The sequence below is a fragment of the Stylophora pistillata genome, chromosome 9 (genome assembly GCF_964205215.1).
Source record: "Stylophora pistillata chromosome 9, jaStyPist1.2, whole genome shotgun sequence".
In the NCBI taxonomy this organism is placed as follows: Eukaryota; Metazoa; Cnidaria; class Anthozoa; order Scleractinia; family Pocilloporidae; genus Stylophora; species Stylophora pistillata.
The window spans coordinates 24957142-24978713 of NC_142527.1; the positions used below are offsets into that span (position 1 = coordinate 24957142).

Genomic DNA, 21572 nt, shown 5'->3' on the forward strand with positions numbered 1-21572 from the left:
AGCGCTGGGTACTAATATCAGGCTGGGTCTAATTTGGTGAGTCTTAAACCACATTGTAGGTGAACCAACTTCGATGGCGCAGAAGATAACGTACATTTCAACTTCAGATTTCAACGTGTTTTAGTTCCGATTTATTAACTGCCATGGCGTTACTTGACCCAAAATCGTATACTGATAGTGTGCTAGTCGTCGGAGATGGTAACTTTTCATTCACGGTTTGTTTAGCGTCAGCGTTATCAAAGACATCTGTTAAAATCGTTGCGACATCGTTCGACTCGCGCACAGCCTTGGCGAGTAACGAGTTCGCACTGGAAAACATCGAGAAACTGTCCGCGTTTGAAAACATCGAGATCTTACATGAGGTAGATGCAACAGATCTTCGTCGGAAATTTGGTTCTAGAAAGTTTGATCGGGTGATCTTTAATTTTCCGCACACCGGCGGAAAATCAAACATCGCCAAATCGAGAGATCTGTTGGAGCGGTTCTTTGCAAGCGCAGCGCACCACGTGGAACGGTTCGAAGGAGATATCTGTGTAAGCCTCTGTCAGGGACAGGGGGGAACACCCTTAGATAATCCAAGAAGAGAGCTTGGAAACTCGTGGCAGGTTGTTTGCCGAGCTGCAAAGGCTGGTTGGTATTTTTTAGGTTGATGTTTTTTGTTAAATTGTTCTTTTCGACCAACTGGGGCTTAACCAGCTGGTGAAAGGCATCTGTTGCCGATCTAAAGCGATTGTTCGGCAGGCTTTCTCCTCCAGCAAAGTTACTTCGTCTTGCAAATCGAAATTTTCTCTATCACAAAGCTGGAAGACACAATTGTAATCCTGGTTGGGAAGGTAGTGGTTCACAGGTTCTTCAACACTTTTTCAGTTTTCCTGGACAGTTTTCCCATATGAGTGGGAGAGGCACCATAACTGTTCAAGTTGGTTGCCCTACATTATGCGGTTACCATCAACACTGGAAACTGCATACGCCAAGACCTTTTGATCCTGTGCTAATGCCTCAAACCAGTGATTTTTCCAATGCATGTATCTACAATTTAATCTGTATTATTTTGTTTATTCATGGTCAGGTCTTATTTTAAATGCTGTGTATCCATTCAAAAGTGAAGAGTATACTGCTTACAGAAGTGCAGGCTTTCGTGGACAGCTTGGCAAAGGTTTTCATACCATAAATGGGCTCACTCATGTGTTTGTCCATGGAGTGCCCCTGGAACCAATTCCAGACCTGCAGTAAGCTCAGTCATAATACTATTACCAATCTATGCATCTTATTACCTCACTGAAGAGGTCATTCTTTAACTACAGCTTTGTTTATGAGTGTCATTATTATCGGCCAAATCAAAGGTTGATTTGTGCTCAATCAATAAACTCAATCAATAAACTCAATCATTTAGCAATAAATGCAAGTTACATGCTACTGTAGACACAATTCTAATTGTCAGTTAGATTTTGTAGCTTTAAGTGAAATACAGTACATTTACTGGTGCCTTTTTCCTCTCTAATGTTTAGTTAACTATCCACATATCTGATAGTGTCAGTTATAGTTCTAGAGTTATCCAATCTCTTGATTTGAAAAAAATTTAGACTTCAGAATGTCTTGGAAATAAATTTTCATCTGTACATTTTATTGATATACTTTTGATTTACCTACATCTAGGTCTTTCATCTCAAATTACAGTAGCATTCTGGACAGTCTTTATGCTGTGGATGGCCTCATCACTTTTCTTAACAATCCCGTTTGTAATTTGGTCAATAAACTCAGAAAATTCTTTGGAAGTTACAATATTTTTGACATGACTATTTGGTCCGCACAAGATTGCTGCCAACCAGATGATGTAAGTAATTTAAGTGAGGAGGCAAGGAAATTGAATGTCAAAGAAAAAGCAACAAGGATGGCTTTCAAAGACTCTGAGATGTCATTTACAACCAGAGTCATCACAAAGCTTCAAGAAGAATGTTGTTCCTTTGTGTTAAGTGGCACTGAAATTGATTTCTGTCTCCCTCCATCGTCTCAAACACACCCTGTCAGCCACAAAATGGTAGCAGTGCAGACTTTCACAGAACCTATAACATCTTCAAAACTTCAAAGTGATGTGAACAGTGTGCTAGAAGTGTTTATTGAAGATATTTGTTCTTCTGTCAAAGACTTAAAAAGGGAGAGTGGTTGTCGAGGTGTGACACAGAAAAATTCCCTTACTAAATCAAGTTCAGCAGAGTCAGAGACAAGCCAGTTAAAAAATGGGGTACAAACAAGATTTCAACATGTCAGGTGTGCATCTGGCACAGGCATTGGATGTCATTGTAGAAACCAAGATGATCCAAAGAAGTGTATTTATTGCAGGATGGAAAAGCACTATTTAGGGCATGATAACTCTCCACAACTATGCATCAATAACCTTATACAACCCTTGACATTGACTAAACTATATCATAAAGACATGCTGCTTGTATCTTGTGGTATTTTAGATGTCAGCAAGTCTCCAAAAGTTTGTTGTGGTTGGTTGGTGGAAGTTAGTATTGATAACTTGGCTTTAGCTTTGTGTAACATTCCTGACATAAGACTTCTTTGGTCTAAAGATCCAAGGTTTCAAGAACAGTTTTTAAGCCAAGAGGTAAGGGTTCTTTTTAATTAATACAACAAATTGTGTAAATTTAATTACTCTGCAGAGATTCCATATGATTATTAGTCAGATATGTTATGGACTGCATGTTCAAATATAATGGGAGCTTGTGTAGGTGACAGTTCTATGTACCTTTTGCTTGCAGGCTAGCATATGATATGTTGTGGTTATGAATGATGGCTTTTGTCATGATTTGTTACACTAAATTCAATCAGCCATTTGGCCACTTCTGTGTTTCACTTTCAGAGGAAGTCAGAAGTAAAATGTTTTTCATTAGAATAGAATAGAATAGACTTTATTTCAAGAGGGTAGCACATGGCAGTAGTTAAACTGATGATCTTGTGGCCCTCTAAATAATTCCAACCCATCCCACCCCAGGGGAGGACATCCATCACACAGTAATCTCGTGTGTGGGAAATTAACGTCTCCTACCCCTAACCCTGCAGGAGACAGGACCTCCATTTATTTGTCCCTATCCAAGAAGACTAGAATATCTAACCATTTAAGGTAAAGGTAGCATATTCTTCTCAATTATTTTAAGACCTTGAGTGTTGGTCCGGTTGGGGCTTGAACCACTGACCTCCCACACAACAGTCCAGCACTCTATCCATTGAGCTAACTGGGAGGCGGTCATCGAAAAATCAACGTATTTTCTTTTGAGAAAGAAAATAATTCGTTTTTTTTTTGGGCTTATCCTTGGGAACTCTTAATTAAGTACAATCATGTAGGTCATTTTGTCAGGTAGAGTTTGACCATAAGTGGACTGGACCTACTGGCAATAGAATAAAATGCGAGGAGAATACTTTGTCAGTCGTATCTGTAGGTGCTGTTATTCCTGCAGCCAGTACTGTCGCTGATGGTGCTCTTTTTCCCTAGTTTTGTTTCTCTGTTTACAGTCTGATGCTTTAGCTGCTAAAATATCTGTGATCTTGCCATTGGGTTCATTGTTTGACTCATTAGGTGGTTCACAGTGCTTTCAATAAGACCCGGCACCCGCCGGAGCTCCTGCGGGTATTCTGTTGTGAATCGCCGGGTATATTTCACCGCGCTCAAGTCACAGTCACCACGCTAAGTCGCAATCAAGTCTCTTTCCGGCGGGTGTTGTACCGAGGTAGCCACCTATTTCAAATCTTATTGAAAGCATTGGTTCATGATGTTCATGATATGTTTCACAGATGTGGCAATGTTTATGTGTAGTTTGCCGTATGTGTGCATGGTGACTTGTTTTTCTTGCAGTCCATATTTTTAGAAGCATTTTTCTCGTCTTTGTTATCCATTTGCAATGTTCTTACTTGTAGGAGATAAATTTCTCATACAACAATTTTACTTTTCTTTTGCTGCAAGCAAAGTTAGTAGAGTAATAATTTGGATATATCAACAAAGTTGAATTGGTAAATTGGCCACTGTAACGATTACAAAAGCTGACGTTTCGAGCATTAGCCCTTCGTCAGAGCAAATAGAGGAATTGTGGGTTGTGTGTGCTTTTAAAGGCAGAAAATGGAGCTACGTTATTGGTGGGAACATGGCAACGAGAAAAACACGAATAAATTAGTGGAATGAAAAGCATTTGCTGATCCCTGTGGGATTTAGACTGCCGGTTTGAAAGATGAGCTTTTGTTCAAGAGTTTTACAGCTTTCCGTGCTACCTAAGTGTAAGGAAAGACCACAGATTGCCATATGTTGCTTAGAATGATTAGGTAAATTAAAATCTCTATTGGCTCTGACGAAGGGCTAACGCTCAAAACGTCAGCTTTTGTAATCATTACTGTGGCGAATTTACCAATTCAACTTTGTTGATATATCCAAATTATTTCGTTACCCCCACCGACCCAGCCCCAAACAGTTTTTTTAGAAACTATCAGCCTTTATTCATTAGTAGAGTAATGCATGACTGTTTTAAGTTTGAAGAAGTGTCCCTCACCACTGCTTTAGGTTGATGAGTTTCCCAACTTTGGTAAAGAGTTTGTTCCATTCAGTCTTTTTCCTCCATCATACATTCATGACATAAGTTTCTGGATAACAGAGCAAATGACAGAACAACAGTTCTTTCAGGATATTTATGAAACCACTCAAGGAAGTGTTTGTGATGTTTGGTTTGTTGAACGCTATCATGATACAGAACAAGACAAAGTGAGTTACAATTACCGTATGGTGTACAGCTCATGTGACAGACCATTGACTCATATTGAGACTGTAAAAATGCAGAACCTGTTAAGAAGAAAGCTTTTGGATTGTGACTTTCCACTCAAATAGGTATTCAGGTTTATAGTGGTATTGTAATTATTTGTGTCCATGTAGATTTTAACTTTGCTGACCAGCTTGTCTTTTGATCATTTTGGACAATTTCGGCAATTTTGTTAGTGTAACTAGATACCTTTACATGTAAGTGGAAGTGTTTATAGAACTCATATTGTTACGTTTTAGCACTATTCTGTACATTGTGATTACTCAGTAGGCTTTAGTTCAATCCCTGTTAAAACCTGGATTTTTTTTCATACTTCTTGGACCATGGCTATAATTGCGGTTTACCTGGGAAGATCTGTTGACATCGTACAATTGTGATTGTATTATACACCCTATGCAGAACGAAAAGAGACTGGGAGCGTTTAACTTGAAAACGAGGCTAGTTGGGCCAAGTAAATAAAAATGGCGGCCTGATGTGAAGAGCGCCAGTTTTTGAAAATGCCGCAAAACTGTTGCGTGCCAAACTGTACCAAAAAGAAGTACAGAACCGAAAGTGGAGAGAAAATTTCTTACTTTAAATTTCCGGACGACACTATCCTCAAAAAGCGTTGGCTCCATGCCATTCGTCAAGACGAAGGAAAAGAGTTTACAGTCAGCGAACACACGAAGATCTGTTCTCGTCATTTTAAGCCCGAGGACTTGGTTAAACCAAATGTGGAGTGTCTGTGCCTTTTTATGTAACATTCAGGACCCTCTCATTTCCGCTTAACACTGAGTTTGACAGAGCTCTGAGGTACACTACAGAACTTCAGTCAATTTAATAAATGTAAACTTGATGATATCTCTCAGGTTAACTATTTTCTAAACCAACTAAAACTAAGGATGTGATTCGCTTGCTTTCAGTCCCAAACACTTTAAGATGTAAGTTTTACATGTAGTTCCAAAGATCTTAAAATCAAATAATAAAGAGGTACTAAACTTACAAAAGCTTTATCCTCAAAGCTATCTTATTATGCAGACCATGTTGGTTTAAACATATCCAGTTAGGTATGAGACACAGTTCTCTTTACTCATGACAAGATTAGATTGTGGTAGTTAACCCTTCTAATGGTTACTGAACTCTACAGAGGCTGGTGCTATAAAATGTTCAAAATAGCTTTTCTTTAGGTCTTCATTCAATACTTCCCAGAATTGAGGATCAATTATGATCCTCTCTATACTTATGCCTTTGTTAGTATAGATAACAAAGTCACACCAACTTGCTCCTGTAATACCTAGTTGACTCTGTATCTGGAAGTAGTACTGATGCCCCCTTTTCAGCCTTGGCTTTCCATTTACATTTTCTGCGAAGAAACTTTCATCTGCACATGCTTGTAAGGGACTAACATGAAATTTTGTGTAAGGACATTTAACCTCTACCAACCCAAAAGGCTTGCTACAGCCTCGGTCAATGACCTTGCCATCTGGTGATGCTGCTAAAAAGGGAGGGGCGATACTGACAACAAGACCACTTTTGAACACTGAAACTGGTTTCCTTGTTGAAAACATATATTTTTTATACTCCTTTAAGGCTACAGGCTCGTAGGTTTTCCCATGTGCAGTTTGTTTGGTAGTAAATGGTTGGGGATGAAGCAAATTGTTTACTAGAGTGTCATGATTCCTTTGCCTTTTTACAATTGTGTGGAAATTAGATGCTGTATACCGAAATTTTCTTTCTGCCTGCCATTCTTCTGATGCTACTTGTTCAATTGTTTTCTTGTCGATGGTATTAAGCTTTACCTCATCAACAATCAAATGTCCCAGGAGTGCTTCCTGGCTGCTTCTTAAATCATCTGGCTTTTCATATGGGTCAGATTGTTGCAAAGGAAATGGAGGGTATACAGAAATAGCATTTTGTTCATTATGACAGTCCACTCTTGGCATTGAGTCAGTATTACAGAAAACTTGAAAATTACACTCTGTGAACTGTAACTGGTAACTTGCATAGGAGCCACTTGGACATTTTCCAAATTTTGTTTCCTGTAAGTTGGTACAACCAGTAGGCATAATTTGAGACAGGGCAAACTTAGGGTTGATCTTTTGAAGTTTGTCTTTTAACAAAGCCTCATCAGATGCCTGTGTACCCAAATTTTTCTTAGCTTCATACAACAAGCACCTTACTCCACTATCAGGGTTATATTCTGCGTCTAAATTCACCTTTTTTACCTCAAGTTCCATGACAGGTTGGGGCTTGATTTTATCCCCTCTTACAGGCCTGTGCCATAGTTGTAAACTTGAAGTGCATGCCTTAGCTTGTGTCATATCAGAGTCATTTTCCAAGTCCTTGATATCTTGACAACAATACTAGCTGAACTTACAGAGTTTCATCATAACAGCCAGCACATGATTGCAAAAACCAACAGTTCCTGCTACACATGTACATGAGGCATATTTAACAGCTCCAGTTACTAAACAAAGTGAAACTTGTAATTTATGGGGTGGCTCAATTTTTTTGAAACTATGGTAACACAAGCATTTAAAAAAGAAATAATGGTCGTCACTTGCGCAAGTTAAGTCCTTCAGATATTCATCAACAAGAAATGTTTTTGCTTTTTTCATGCTTGTTGGAACCGCATGGTTCTGTTTATTTTTGTCCAAGTTTTTTCCAGATTTAGAAATATGTAAATCCATCTCTGCCCTTGTGAATAATGGCATGCGTTGCAAATTTGTAGACCATCCAGCTGATGGAAATTTAACAGTTCTTTCCTCAGGCATCGCATCACTTTGAGCGAGTTGTTCTTGTCTCTCCTTCCGACGCGTGTATAACAGATTTTTATCGGGATCCACAACATCTTTATCACGACCAGACGCAACATATTCAAGAACTCTTTAAAATGAAAAGTTGAAAAACTATTAATCATTTCATCAACATTTCATTTAGAAAAGTAATTCCTAAAATCCTTTGATCTTCTTGTACGATATTAAAATCTGTTTAATTCTAAGAAGTATCACGCACGACAGACAAATACTGTACTTGCCTTTTCGCCAATTGTGCTTTTGTTTTTAACCCCTTTGCTGGATCGCCACGACATTTGAACCAAAAACGAAGTTCATCTGATTTTAGAGCAGTCGGATTTCTTCCTTGAAGCGATGCTCCTGAGATATCTTCCTCCGTAAGAATCTGAGAAAGACGGCTACTTACAGAGTCATGAGCGGCCATATTTTTAACACGAGCTAACAAGGCCCAACTAACCTCGTGTTCACGTTTATCGCTCCCAGTCTCTTCTCGTTATGCATAGGGTGTATATTCTGTCATTCTTGTAGGTGGGAAACAAGTACAAAAACATCATGTCTCAAATCATAAAAATGTTCTCTCTTGACATGAGAAAGTATATATGATGATGTATAATAACAGTGCACCTGAAATGCATTTTGAGGTTGTTCATATTTCTTATTAACCAAGTGCGAGGGCCGTACTGGGAGAATATTGGCCTGAGGTCTTGGCAGTACGGACCGAGCACAGCGAGGTCTGTCCAAAAAAGACCGAGGGCCGATATTCTTCCAGTATGGTCCTGAGCAAGCTTGGTTAATAAGAGATTTATTATATGACTGAAGTTAAAAGAGACACAAGTGTGGTATCATTCGGGACAGTGCCTGGTCCAATACTGTGAGAATATTGACCGGCAATAGAGCATTTTGATTGGTTGATTTTAGTTATTGGCCGTCTGACTGCCCGAGTCGTGTAATAAATAAAAGTTATTGTCTTCTTACCATCTCTATTACCATCTCTGTCTCTACACTTTCACTTCCAGTATGCTGACAACAGCAATTTATTCTCACTAATGTTAAGATACATTTTTATAGGTTTGATTATTTGTTAACAATAAATGGAATAAACACAATACACATGACTTGGAATTGGTTGTAGCCAGTCAAGGCAGGGGTTGATTGATAACCAATCATGCTTGAGGATCTTTTGTTGTTTTGATTCCTGCACTTTTCAATAACATGCAAACTTTAAGGCTCAGAACAAGACTTACAATTTCATTCAGGCTGCTGACTAGAATTTAAAAAGTCTGCCCTTTATCCCATCCTTTCTCAGGAAATGACCTTTTGTGTGCAGCATGATGACACACCTGTCCACCAAGAAGTCTGCATCATGATAGTTGGCAACATGAAACATATGCAGTTATCATCTCCAACTCTATAGTTTGCATGTATTGAAAAGGGCAGAAAAATTGAAAGAGCCAGGTACTTTCACAGCAGAGTTTATCAATACATTCCTATTGTGTGCATACCCTTCATTTACTATACTAAAACCTTACAGTAATTTTTTTACAAGGAAATTAACATCGCACATATATTGATGAACTTCTTGGATTTCTCCTGTTACTGCTAAATGGTATTGAAAAATGAAATGTGTGTCTATGTATTTTTTGTGTTTGCTTTCTTTTCAATGAATGAAGCTAAGCCAGAGAAGTGACATCAACCCAGATATTTAAAACTCATTGTCACAGTAAGCTAATTCATCAATACCTGTGGGATATTGGCTACTTGGGAATGCAAACTACTATTTTCTTGAGTGATAGAAACAAATGAGAGACATCATCAAAGAAAGAAGATAAATTTGCAATCTCATGTGACCCTGTCATTTCCCTTAGTTTTATATACAACAGCCAAGTCTGAAGAAGGAAGGAAAGTGTTAATTACTTATTTTCTCTTAATGACTTAAGATAAGAATAATCAAAACATGTCTATTGTTCACTTGTAAATACCAAACAATTATATAGTATAAAATATGCTGACCTGAGATGTAAATTACATGCCGACCTGTGAAAAAAAATTGCGCTATGAAATAAAGTTAACATGCCTTTAAATGATCAAGCCAAAAGATAGATCAAAATCACATTCCCACTTGACACAAAAATGATCGTCTTCAAGGTCAGCATATAAGCTTAGATACAGAATTGTTACAATTACTTGGTCTTGCTCAGACCTGGCTGTCTAATGGTTACTATCATATTCAGAAAATAATGAACACCGAAAATATTTCTTGTTTTGGGTGGGATATGTTAATTATAAGGTGGAGCAGTAATTAACGTGTGGTTCTCTCGTTTTCACTTGCTTTCTGACTGAAATATATCTGACTTGTTAGAGCACATTGAGAAATTTGGTTATATTTCAGATGTTCTTGATTTTCTGAGTGTGAGTAAACCATGCATATTATATACATTGTAAACAAACTATGTACAAGTGACACAAATACATGACATTCATCCAGGGCCTGTTCATAACCTTACTTCTAAGTAATTTTTTGGCAAGGATTGACAAAGTTTGCAAAACTATGAGGCTTAACAGGGCCAATTACAAGGGACTGTAATCTAGTCTGATAAAGCATACAAAAGCAAATTTTTGAATCTAGACTAAACGTGAATTAGAGAATGGCTTGATAAGAAGTGTTCATATTGTCAAGGTCAAGGAAGAATGTCATGAATTTATGCAGCTGTCAGACCTAAAAGCCAAACTTAACAATTATGATAAATATATACTAAACAAAGAAAGGGATTACAGTATTGTTGTGGTAATTAAATCTATAGAACAATAATCTTATAACAGTTAAACCAGTTTGTACATTTAAGTGAAGGCTTATTATACTGACAGCTCTAAGCCTAGTGTAGTCAAAGCAATATAGTCACTGCTAGTTAGTGGTGATAATATTGCTTAGGTTACACCAGGCTCTATGTTGGCTGCAACAATCCGCAGATCTTTTGATTATCAGATTTCATGACACCACCACCCACTCTTCAGTTCATGCTACATGTACTTCTATTTTGGGTTAATCATTGTGGTCCGTCTGGGAAAACTTTTCTTTAGGTTTCCTTTACTCACCACTGTTAGCAAATTGTGATATGTTTTGGGTAAGCTGTTTTGTCATAAAAATGATAGTGACTACTTCCCTGATACAAAAGTGCTTTACCGTTTATTTCACAAATCCTATTTTGGGTGGTGGTGTCATATTCAATTTTTTTAAAGATCTGTGATAGATTGTTATCAGCCACCTTTATGTCCCTTTTGAGAATTCCATACTGATATATCCTAGGTTTTGGTCAAATCTAGTCCACCTTAAAGGGGGCAGTTTGGAATTCTCAAAAAGGCAAATTTAGATTTTCTAACACAGTGTTACTCTTTCGAAAACTTGTTGATTGCTCTCGGGAATTGCTTTGCTTTCATGTAGCCTAGCGATTTTACCCTGACAATCATCGCAGAGATCTTTGGAAAAGGTCCCTATGAATTCTTGTTTTCAATCAACGTCTTCAGTCGATTATTTCGTGTGCATACGTAATGCAACCAGAACCCCATTGCACCAGTTCATCAGAAGTCACTTGGGCCTTTTTTCCGAAAAAATCTTTCATTTGAAAGCTGAACTGTTGCTTTTGTCACTCAATTTCCCAAGGTGAACAAAGATATGGACTGTTTTACTCTCACTCTTGCAGATAAGGTGAGAAGAAATCTTAAATCAATTTTTGTGTGTGTGTGTGTTCTACGATCGGGCCTAAAGAAAAAAGACACTTCTGTTTTCTACATTTTTTTTGTTTGGTTTGCCTTTTTTCGGTAATCATGCAAGACATTATTCTACCCTTTGTTAGTCTTTTGACCTCTGTTAAGGTGCTACGTCACATTGCTTTCGAGTTTTTTTGCTGTGATGAGCCGTTTTCTTTGTTGAGAAAACAGTCAAATGTAACAGACTAAAAGCGAAAAAGTTAGATGAAAAGGAAGGAGAGAGGTCACAGAAAATAAGAAAAAAACTGAAAATAGTCCAGACATACTCAAAAAACTAACTGAAATAAAGTAGTGGTATCTCGTATTGGCCTGTTGACCTCTTAAGCTGAGTTTGTTTCAAATCATGTTGTCTAGAGACTGTTGCGATGTCTGTTACGAATCCTGTCTACGATTTCCATACTAAAAGTTGACTGAAGAGTAATTATAGAGATTCATGTACTGTGACGTAGCTCCTTTTACCTGTGAACTTTACAACAGAGCGAGTATTAATTATCTAAAACTAGTCAAAGCATTATTGGTGGTGTCTACTGTTGACTTTGGTGTTCACAGGCAATCCTCCAACAATAGCTAAATGGGAAAAAATCAAAATCAAACCATACTTTGTAGTTAAACTTAACAGAATCATGACAATTACCCAAAAGGCACTAATAGATTAAATCAACCAAGAGTTACCATTAAAACTGTTTAAGGATTATTGCTACAGTATTTTTGTCGCAGTATTTTAAGTGTTGCTGAAAAGGCACCAATAGATGAAATCAACCAAGAGTTACCATTAAAAACTGTTTAAGGGTTATTGTTACAGTATTTTTGTCGCAGTATTTTAAGTGTTGCAGAAAAGGCACCAATAGATGAAATCAACCAAGAGTTATCATTAAAACTGTTTAAGGGTTACTGCTACAGTATTTTCGTCGCAGTATTTTTAAGTGTTGCTGAAAAGGCACCAATAGATGAAATCAACCAAGAGTTACCATTGAAACTGTTCAAGGGTTATTGTTACAATATTTTTGTGGTATATATCGAAGTATTTTGAGTGTTGCTGAATCTTCACTTTTACTTACCAGATGCAGGAAACTTTTTTATCTGGAGTCAGATGGTCTGGCAGACTGAAAGTAAGGCAAGAATAAAATCAATAGGAGTATGTGTTCTTTGCTCCGCCTAAATGTAAGTATAGAGAGCGAGATGTTAAGTTGGTTTGATGATCTTAATTATTCTGTTCCTCATAACCTTTGAATTGGTTGTTATTATAAGTCTCCGAATAAGCGCCCAGGTGCTTATTTAAAGTTTACTTCAAAGAAAAGGAGGGGTACATATTGTGAAGAGGAGGCACTCATTAAGTTAGCGTAGCAATAGGACATAAATAGTTGTAAATAATGTGGCAAGAGAAACAGGATTACCTTCTATCCTTACTATTTACCAACGTGTGGAATGAGGGGGCGGTTGTCTGACATTATGGCTCAGTGAGTAGGCCCTTATATGGGGGAGGGCGCTTATTAGAGCGTCGGCGCTTATTCAAGGAAATACGTTGCACCACAGCGTTCAAAATGATATGGAAGGTACCGTAGTTGGTGACCAAGACCAAATATAGATCAAATCAAAATGTGTTCGCTTATAAAAGCATTGCTGAATTTGAAAATCATGAGGCTAGCATAGTTGTCGGCAAGGGAATGTTGTCAACTGAGTTGATTTTAGTTACTGTTACCAGAAAAGGAAGGCACTGACCCATATTGGTATTAACAGCCTTTGAGAGGTTGTCCCATGCTCCAGCGTCATTCTTAAATGTTCCTCCAACAGTTCTCCAGGTTCACCGAGAGGCTCTACATGTACTCGAGCAATTGAGCTAAGGATTCTGTTGTGGTTTAAGGACATTATGCGAGCCAGTGGAACCTGTTTAAAGTGAGTGAAGAAGAATACATCATCAACAGACGAAAAAAAAGCCATTCCATGGAGTTGGAAGCATATTTTTGTTCAAAATTCTCATTCAAGTTGTTTTATGAATCACCTAGTCGTTTTCGTATTAAACCGACACACCTGGGTGATTTCCTGCTCCAACCGCAGTCTAAAGTTTCCCTCTCTTGGCAACTCAAATCTTATTTGTAGATCATTTTCGATGTTCAGAGAGTGGAAATGTTTATGTTCTCTTTGGGAGGAGTATTCCTCGCCACATGAAACAGCTTGAAAGCTGGAGTCTCGGTTGCGTTGTAGCTGCTGTATCATCAAACCCACATTGCCCTAAGTTGGAGAGAGAAAAAACCAAAACAAAAAGAAAGTTAAAAAAACAAACGGAGCTGTGTCAATGCGGTTTAAATTTGAATCACGCCGGCATGACTTTTCGAAGTTTGAGAGTAGGGTGGCTGTATTTCATTGAGCTAATGGGAAAAAGGAAGAGATAAAGTCCGTTAGCATTTGTTAGCTTGGTTCTAAGCTACAATATTGGTAACAGTTTGCTGTACCTGCTTTGATTGTTCCATACAGTATACTGAAATGGTCATTTCATTTAAAGATGGAGGATCTTCTCTTAAAACGAAGAGTTGAAATTGCTGTGGTGGGCATGGGAGTAGTATTGATGAGTCTGAGAAACCTGCAAGTGAAATGATGAAGCAAGGTAAAATCATAATATCGGCCAGGTGTTCCCCTTCCACTATGCTCATCCGGAGAGTTGAGGAAATGGAAAACGTGACAGCAACAACATCAACAGAAGTTATAACAACTTAAACAGTAATTGAAATTTCAACTACAGTTGCACTAGCTGCAGTAGCCGAATTGCAACTTTACTGATGTCCCCATAGGCACCAATTATCAGGAGGATCATGGGCATAGAATACACGGTTTAACAACTAAAAATTTGGGAACGTAATAAACGTTCAAGTTAGAGCCACTCTTTCATACTTTTTCTATCGATATTTCTAAATTAACATGCTTGCAGTGTTTGTGTGCGCACTTCTGAATAAAGTTTAGATTTGTATAGTTGATCGTGGTTTCTTAAGACAAAAAAATTTGAAAGTGTCCGATTGACGAGTGTTGAGAAAAGTAGTTTTAGCACTTTTATGGGCTTCGGAATTTGATAAACTGCAACTGCCAAAAAAGGAAGAAGTGTTGCATTGCCTTCTGTGAATACCTCAAGAATTCTTTTACAGAACTAACTTTTAACTTATGTAGATGTTCAAACTTTTGTCTTCAATCACAGTCAGAATTCTCAAAGCAAGGATAATATTCTAAATTGTAAATATGTTTTGAACGAAAATTAATTTTTACTTTACTAGTATATATATTCATGCAAGGAATTATTGAATTATTTTAATACAAGAGATAATTTAGGAGAATTTTTGAAAATGTTTGTCTGCGCTTTCATTGGTAGGTATGAAATATTTTGATTCATTGCGAAAATCAATCCAAACTTTCTTTAGGAGTTTAGTAAAGCAGGATTCGATATTTCAAACGTGAAAAGTTGAACGCTAGGTACAAACAAGGTACTTACCTTCTACTGGAACGTTTCCGCTTTGGATCACGGGACCTCCAGCGCTTGTATCTATATTCGCGCTGTTTGTTGTTGAAGCCGCTGGAACTTCGTGAAATGTCTCGTGGGTTTCTGGTACCGATTGCATCCCTCTTGCAAGGGTCAAATGAAGGTTATTTGCTGAAGAAGTGGCGGATTCTTCATCCGAAACCCTGTCTGAAATTTCTCCATTCTTAGGAATTTTTACATCAACATACTTTCCGCATAAAGAACATCTCTCAGTTCTTCCATAAGCGAAAGCGCGGTTGCCACGGTTGCAAACACAAGTTAAAGCGCTATCCTGAAATGGCGCGTTTAATGATCGTCCAGTGGAAGATGATTCAGCCAAACCACCATTAGGATCATGGTCACTTTCTTCAGTAATCACCACCAGTTCTCCCTCGGAACCTTCATTTGCTTCACTGGAGATTCCATTTGCAACATTTGTGTCTTCATTATTTCTCTAAAGAGAAATTAAATTATCTATTTATTTTCTCTTCCTGCATGATTTTAAACTGAGATGCCCATGGAATGTTACGTGCTTTCACTGCACTTTCGCTTTCGACACACAAGTTACTTCATGAAATTTAAGGCTATGAAGGCACCTTTTTAACACCTAATAACGCTTGTATAAGTAATGACCTAGATCCTGCTATAATTTGCTAACGAGGCAGCTTTCGTAAAAAGAATAGCAAGGCATCTCTCCGTCGAAACACTTCGACAAGTCGATAGCTCAACGAAAGTGAAAGTTGGCATATTTTGTAACCTTGACCGGTTTTTGAGAAACTGCTCGATTTGTGCAATTTTGATCATAAACTCTTCACTGGTTGGAAAGAGAACTTCCCTCGGAATAATATGATGCACAATAATGATTAAAACACCTACAATTGCCGAAGCATTTTGGATCTCTTCCGCATTCATTTTCGTCCTTTGTGTTCCTTCACAAACACAGAATGAGGCTGTTTCGTCATAATTTTGATCCTTCTTACGCCGTATATAGTGGGGACTTTTAATTGGCTTTTGGCTGTGGACTGCGCGAAAGACATTGGTCGAAAATCAACTGAAACAAAGGAAGGGAAAACCCCCTTTGTAAAGCGAAAGTAGATATACCACGGCCTACTGGGTGGGAGTGGGTTCAAACGAAACTTTTGAAACGTTTCCGGGTTTCGTTTCTTCTTCCCTCGAAACTCTGCTTTTTAACCACCATCAAACTCAGGGAAATGGGAATTCATCTTTTGAGGCATAACGTTTTCATCTTTCTCCTGGTAAGGTCGATGAATGTTTTGTCGTATGACTGAAAAGCGTCGGAACATGTTAGGGTGTATGTCATATGACTGGAGAGCATCGAAACATGTAAGGGAGACACATTGACTTGATCTCAACTCGAGTAGAAACGTTTCAGTCTGATTCAAATTATTCGGGAAAATATGCCATATTTCATGAATATCTCAACTCGAGGTCCCACGAAACCCAACTATCAAAGTTGTTAACGCTAATTTTGATATGATTCACTTTGGCACGAGGTATATGTTATAATCTGTTTTCAACTGTACGAAGTTTATTTGTTGCAACAAAACGAAGGAAGTGAAGCTTTAATGTACGTCTTCATTTTTAATGTACTTTTTCATTCTCATTTTCAGGTCAGGGAATTGCATTCTGTTCATGTGTGCAGACACAATCAACATGCATTAGAGACCCCAAATGGTAGCTTCGTTTGTTTGGATTGCTTAAAATGCCCCCCAGGGTTGGGTATTACGATTCCATGCGGTAACAAGATACCATACAGTGCCTCTGTTGAATGCCGGACTTGTAACCCAGGTTATTATTCTGATTCCCACTCCTCTGAGAGCTGTAAGCCCTGTGTAACTTGTGGTCCAAATGAAATCATGGTAACAGCCTGTACTGAAACCTCAGATACTCGTTGTAGATGCAAGCCTTGCCCAGAGGGGTATTACCAAAACCAAACCTTGTCCAAATGCTTTCCTTGCTCAGGATGTTGCCCAGGTGATTTGGATGTAATTGTTCCACAGTGTCTCAAGCAAGGAATGCCTCGCGCGCAAGCATGTAGGTATCGTAAGAAAAAACCTTGTTCGGCAAAGTGCTGGTACGATGAGATTACAGTTGTGAAGAATGATGGCGAACAGATCTGTTTACCCTGTCCTCTTTGTTCAGACGAATTTGGTCTTACCAAACCATGCGGAAGTGTTGTAACTGATGGCGCAATACCTAAGTGTGAACTTCCAATTGTAGGGAAAAAATTTGTGAATCAACATGGTATTTTGCAGTCTTGTACAAATTGTGCATTAGGCCAAAACACTGTTGAAAACTGCTCTACCAAATCTGATACCATATGCGGTGAGTGCAAATTAGGTTTTTATCTTAATGCCCAGTCAAATACGTGTGAAGAGTGCTTCTGGTGTTGTAGGCATAGTGATAGCAAGAGTTTTATTGACTGTATCAAAGAGGCAAGGACGTTTGCAGAGACTTTCAGTGGGCTTGGACTTCACCTTTTTTATTCACCCTTTGTTCTGAATAGACAGTCTGGTAAGTTGCACACTGAACAACATGGAGGCTCTCTGGTGGAATATGTCAAACTTGATACTTTCACAGCCACTTTAATTGGCCTAGGCTTTGCCCTGGTTTTGTTTCACATTACAAAAAGAAGGCCAATGTTGGACAGTGAGCATCAATGCCCATTTCTCAACAAACTTGAAACAAAACGTGGTTTGCCAATGGGAAAGAAGGACCTTCCTGAAAGTGCAGAAACTACTCAATCCACACCTTCAGGCAAGCTCAATAAATGATTATTTCCCCTTTGTAATGCATTGCTTTATATCTCAAGTACTTCGGCTCAACACTCGTGCCAGAAAATTGTTATTACATATATCTTATTAGACGTTTTGTTGTGTAGTATCGCTGAGTATTTTTACGAGTTGTGCCGTATTTTGACGAGCCCGAAGGGCGAGTCAAAATACGAATAACGAGTAAAAATACTCAGCGATACTACACAACAAAACGTCTAATAAGTGATTTATTATCCAACACACCAAACTGTTATTTCAGTGCGGGCGAATTTCGCGGATATTTATTTACGAGGAGTGCGTGACAGAGGTATGCGAAGCGGAACGGAATTGGCGCGTTGTGTTGCTGTTTCTGTTTTCTTCATTGAATGAAGAAATTTTCTGGTCGTCAAGCTGTTTTTCTTTGTTCGATTCATCTAATAAACTTGGATTTATATTTACCAGCCACTCTGACTCTTCGTCGTCGGAAATGTGATTCCAATTGTCCGCCACTTTTTTTATATCGTGACTACAATCAAATTCTTCGCTTGCGCGATGCGAGAAAACCTGTTTAACCGGTACTCTACAATAGACGAGCACAAATACCGCGTGATATTTGTACTCGTCTATGGCGTTATTTGTACTCGTCTAAGTGTAGTTGGACAATAAAAGCGTTTATTATCACGAGAGGATAAGTTGCCTCTTGTAACTAATTTTTTGTTTTGTATTTTTTTTATTTGCTTTTGATCGAGACTGGTTCTTTATAATTATATGAAGTCTGGTGATATGATGTGTACTTATAATAACCATGCACAGCCCTCAAGTTGTTATTACAGTGTACATATGAAGTTTTGGTAACCAGTTTTAATAATAATGTTTGAATCCATTTCCTAGGTAGTAAGAGAGTGGAGTGGGAGTATCCAAAACGACATGGCCAAGGTCATGTGGTGTTTGAAAAGACAGGGGTTGAGGCTGTTGTTCTTGACAGTAGTAAGTCTACCCTGAAACACGTGCCAAGTGATTTGGTGTTGCATGCTACATCAGATGAGCTAGGTTTACCTGGATTACTTGAGGATGATGAATTTCCACTCAGTCCAGCAATTCAACTTACCTGTATCTCAAAGAGTAAGTTGACAGGACCCCTTGAGCTTCAGATACCGCATGGCGCAAACATGGTGCTATCTTCTAATAAATGGAAAGTCGTTTTGAAGGAGTTGAAAAACGGCAAATGGGTAGTTTTAAGTTATGTGAAGGGTAGTGGAATTGAAGAATTCCTCCCCAAAAGCAATCATGTTAGCTTTGAGACAGATCATTTTGCAACATTTGCAGTGGTTGGACACTGCAAAGAACAGTCCTTACCAGTATTCAAAAGAATGAAGGTCATGGCATTCTGTAGTGACACCAGAGTTGGAGAAGACCTTGTTGTGAGGCTGTATTGCTTTGATGATTGTGAGTGGTCATTTGAGGTAAGCTCTTGGGAATAACAAGTGTAAATTGAAAATCCTCCCCTTTCATTGAGCAATAATTCAAGTCATTCGATATCAATTAGACAAAAAGATATTTTTGGGTTAAAAAAAAATTTAATTAAGAAAAAAATCATGAATAATTAGAGGGTTGGTGTTTTAAACCCAGTGACGTGTTTCCAAGTTCTAAGAAGCTTTTCGTACATAATTGAAGTCTTGGTTAGGATCTAATTCTGATTTTAAATTTTTGCTGGTCTAGTTCATGGAAAGTACCAAACTTCCAATCATGGTTACCCATTTTTTAAAAGTTTGATAGATATTTTTATGCAAGTAAGAAATCTGATAAAACTGGTTTGACTTAACCCCACAGAATCTTTTGAGAAGGGAGAAAAAGGAAGGTGGAAAACTCATTTCATCAGTGGATTCTTTTGATTTTACTGTTACTCGCGAAGAAGATGTAGAAATTGTCATCAAGGATAGTGATGGCTGGAAGCTGGAGAATGGTTGCCCAACGGTATTTTGCAGACTTTGCAAGTTTCATACAAAAGAGGGACATTTAAAGGATTATTTAAGATCTTAAAATTTTTGCACTTATTTATTTATTTTTTCTTGTCTTTGAGGGTGGTGGTATCTCTTGGTGATTTTGAGAACATTTACACTTTATTCTCCTTTATCTAGAAAATCAGCTATGCATCAGTCAAGAACTCTTTCTGTACAACTCCCAGATGCAACCTGGTATTTAGCTCTGCATCCACTAAAAAGAAAAGCAGCTTCTTTTCCATTATTGTTTTGACTCAGGCATCCTCTCAGACTTTCATGTATGCACGCACTGCTATCAAGGAGGTACATGTACATTTTAGATGGTAAATTTTATAGCACAAAATGATTTTAAATTTCAAGGTGTAAATTTGCGAGAAACTCAGTGGACTTCATTTTAGTGTTTTTAAATTTGGATCTGATCATTTATTTTTACAACTTTTTTTCCTTGCTGGGATCATATTGGGTGTTTAGGACCAGAAACTAATAATTTTAACATAAAGGCGTAAATGGTTTGATGAAAATTGTCAAAGTTAATGAACAACACCATTGAGAGTTCACCAGCAGTGTAAGATTAGCATCAGAAGGTTTTTCTGATCTTTTGAATCTAGAGATACGACAAGAAAAAAAAGCTTTAATTCTTTATTTGTTTTATTGTAGGATCCATTCTGTTGTGCAAATCAGAGCTCGTTTCCAAATGCTGTGAATGGTGAGCTCTCTGTACATATTGAGGGGTGAAATAGATGAAAGCCAGTTAAGCATCATTGAGTTTTAAAGTATCAATAATTATTATATACTAAAACAGCACATAGCGTTGAAGGTGCGCTCTGATTGGCCACTCATACTGCAGGTTTCCTTTGTTATTCACTTCCAAGCAACGCACACAGAATTTAATCCTAAAAATATTGTAGTCATTGCAGGAATAAATGAGTTAAAACCATTTTTTTGGGCCAAATTATTTCTTTATTTTACTGAGATAGCCACCGCCACCTCAATAGTGGTATATTATTCTTTTTGAATAGAAAACGACTTCATGTGCAGAGAGTTATGTGCCCGAGGGGAATTAACTTTTCATTCCAGGGAATTTGTTTCCGAGAGAAAAGATTATAATATTGGTTTAATTGATGCAGAAAGTCTTAGGTAAGTTGGCCATGTCATTACTTTCTTCTTTCAGAAGGAAATCAAGTCACAAATATGGCAGATATCACTGTTGCAAACGGTGGAATGGGAAAAGAACGAGACATCACAGACTGCATTATTCAGTTGCAAACTTGACACTGAACCCGATAGTCATTAGCAATGGTGGGCTCCAATACGTGAACTTTAGCCTTCAGGGAATATGGCAGATATCACTGATGCAAATAGTGGAAAGGGAAAAGAATAGGACATCACGGACTGCATTATTCAATTGCAAACTTGATACTGAACCCGATAGTCATCATAAATGATGAGTTTCAATACGTGAACTCTAGCCCTCATGAACTGGACGTGTTACATTGAGTATATGTTTGTTCTAATTTGATAAACTAAATAAAAACTTCAAACTTAGATAAAGGAAAAGTTATTGAAAATCGGAAAATGAATAGTTTAACGATAAAAGGGTGTGTTAGGAGATTTTAAGATCTGAAACCCCCTCGCCGGCAGATGAAACTTTCACTAAGTTTCTCTAACTGAAATCTTTTATTTCATTAGCAGAAGATTTCATCAAAACTGTAGAGGATATGGATTATTAAGGCCTGTATAAAGGATATCAGAGGTTATATACCTTAAACTATTGAATTTTAGCAAAGTAGTAGCGCTCACCTGTATAACTAATGTATTATTATAAACACAAAGTAGTGTTCCCTGTGAAAAGCCAGATGTGATAAAGTAATGTGCTGAATGGCGAGAGCAACGATAATAAAAAGTATTCATCCACAATGAGAAGTCATGTAATTTGTTTTGTCTATTCTGAT

At 37.8% G+C, this 21572-nt stretch overlaps 4 protein-coding genes across 9 annotated transcripts; 2 read left to right on the forward strand and 2 right to left on the reverse strand.

The window, feature by feature from the left end:
• Positions 1 to 42: 42 nt before the first annotated feature.
• On the forward strand, positions 43 to 14675 carry LOC111336430 (ferredoxin-fold anticodon-binding domain-containing protein 1). Of its 3 annotated transcripts, XM_088732717.1 has the most exons (5): positions 43 to 630; positions 1070 to 1229; positions 1657 to 2611; positions 12406 to 12505; positions 13136 to 14675. In XM_088732717.1, exons 1-4 carry the CDS (start codon positions 144 to 146, stop codon positions 12466 to 12468), a joined length of 1665 nt encoding a protein of 554 aa, XP_088588843.1. In that variant the 5' UTR covers positions 43 to 143; the 3' UTR covers positions 12469 to 12505; positions 13136 to 14675. The 3 variants fall into 3 exon arrangements, with proteins under 3 accessions (XP_088588843.1, XP_088588842.1, XP_088588841.1); XM_088732716.1 differs by having other exon boundaries at positions 12406 to 14675; XM_088732715.1 differs by lacking the exons at positions 12406 to 12505; positions 13136 to 14675 and adding an exon at positions 4553 to 5186.
• On the reverse strand, positions 5875 to 7715 carry LOC148724013 (uncharacterized). Its single transcript, XM_088732718.1, has one exon. The coding sequence runs from the start codon at positions 7103 to 7105 to the stop codon at positions 5909 to 5911; it is 1197 nt and encodes a 398-aa protein (XP_088588844.1). The 5' UTR covers positions 7106 to 7715; the 3' UTR covers positions 5875 to 5908.
• On the reverse strand, positions 8584 to 15810 carry LOC111318907 (uncharacterized). Its single transcript, XM_022921759.2, has 7 exons — positions 15723 to 15810; positions 14820 to 15300; positions 13795 to 13922; positions 13373 to 13573; positions 13064 to 13228; positions 12403 to 12447; positions 8584 to 11911 (listed from the first exon to the last, which is right to left on the reverse strand). The coding sequence occupies exons 1-6, from the start codon at positions 15756 to 15758 to the stop codon at positions 12421 to 12423; spliced, it is 1038 nt and encodes a 345-aa protein (XP_022777494.1). The 5' UTR covers positions 15759 to 15810; the 3' UTR covers positions 8584 to 11911; positions 12403 to 12420.
• Positions 15331 to 21543, forward strand: LOC111318904 (uncharacterized). Of its 4 annotated transcripts, none has more exons than XM_022921754.2 (7): positions 15331 to 16102; positions 16478 to 17624; positions 18512 to 19083; positions 19451 to 19594; positions 19759 to 19923; positions 20278 to 20326; positions 20792 to 21543. In XM_022921754.2, the coding sequence occupies exons 1-7, from the start codon at positions 16058 to 16060 to the stop codon at positions 20890 to 20892; spliced, it is 2223 nt and encodes a 740-aa protein (XP_022777489.1). In that variant the 5' UTR covers positions 15331 to 16057; the 3' UTR covers positions 20893 to 21543. The 4 variants fall into 4 exon arrangements, with proteins under 4 accessions (XP_022777489.1, XP_022777490.2, XP_022777488.2 ...); XM_022921755.2 differs by lacking the exon at positions 15331 to 16102 and adding an exon at positions 16134 to 16190 and having other exon boundaries at positions 20278 to 20370; XM_022921753.2 differs by lacking the exon at positions 15331 to 16102 and adding an exon at positions 16134 to 16190.
• Positions 21544 to 21572: the final 29 nt, after the last annotated feature.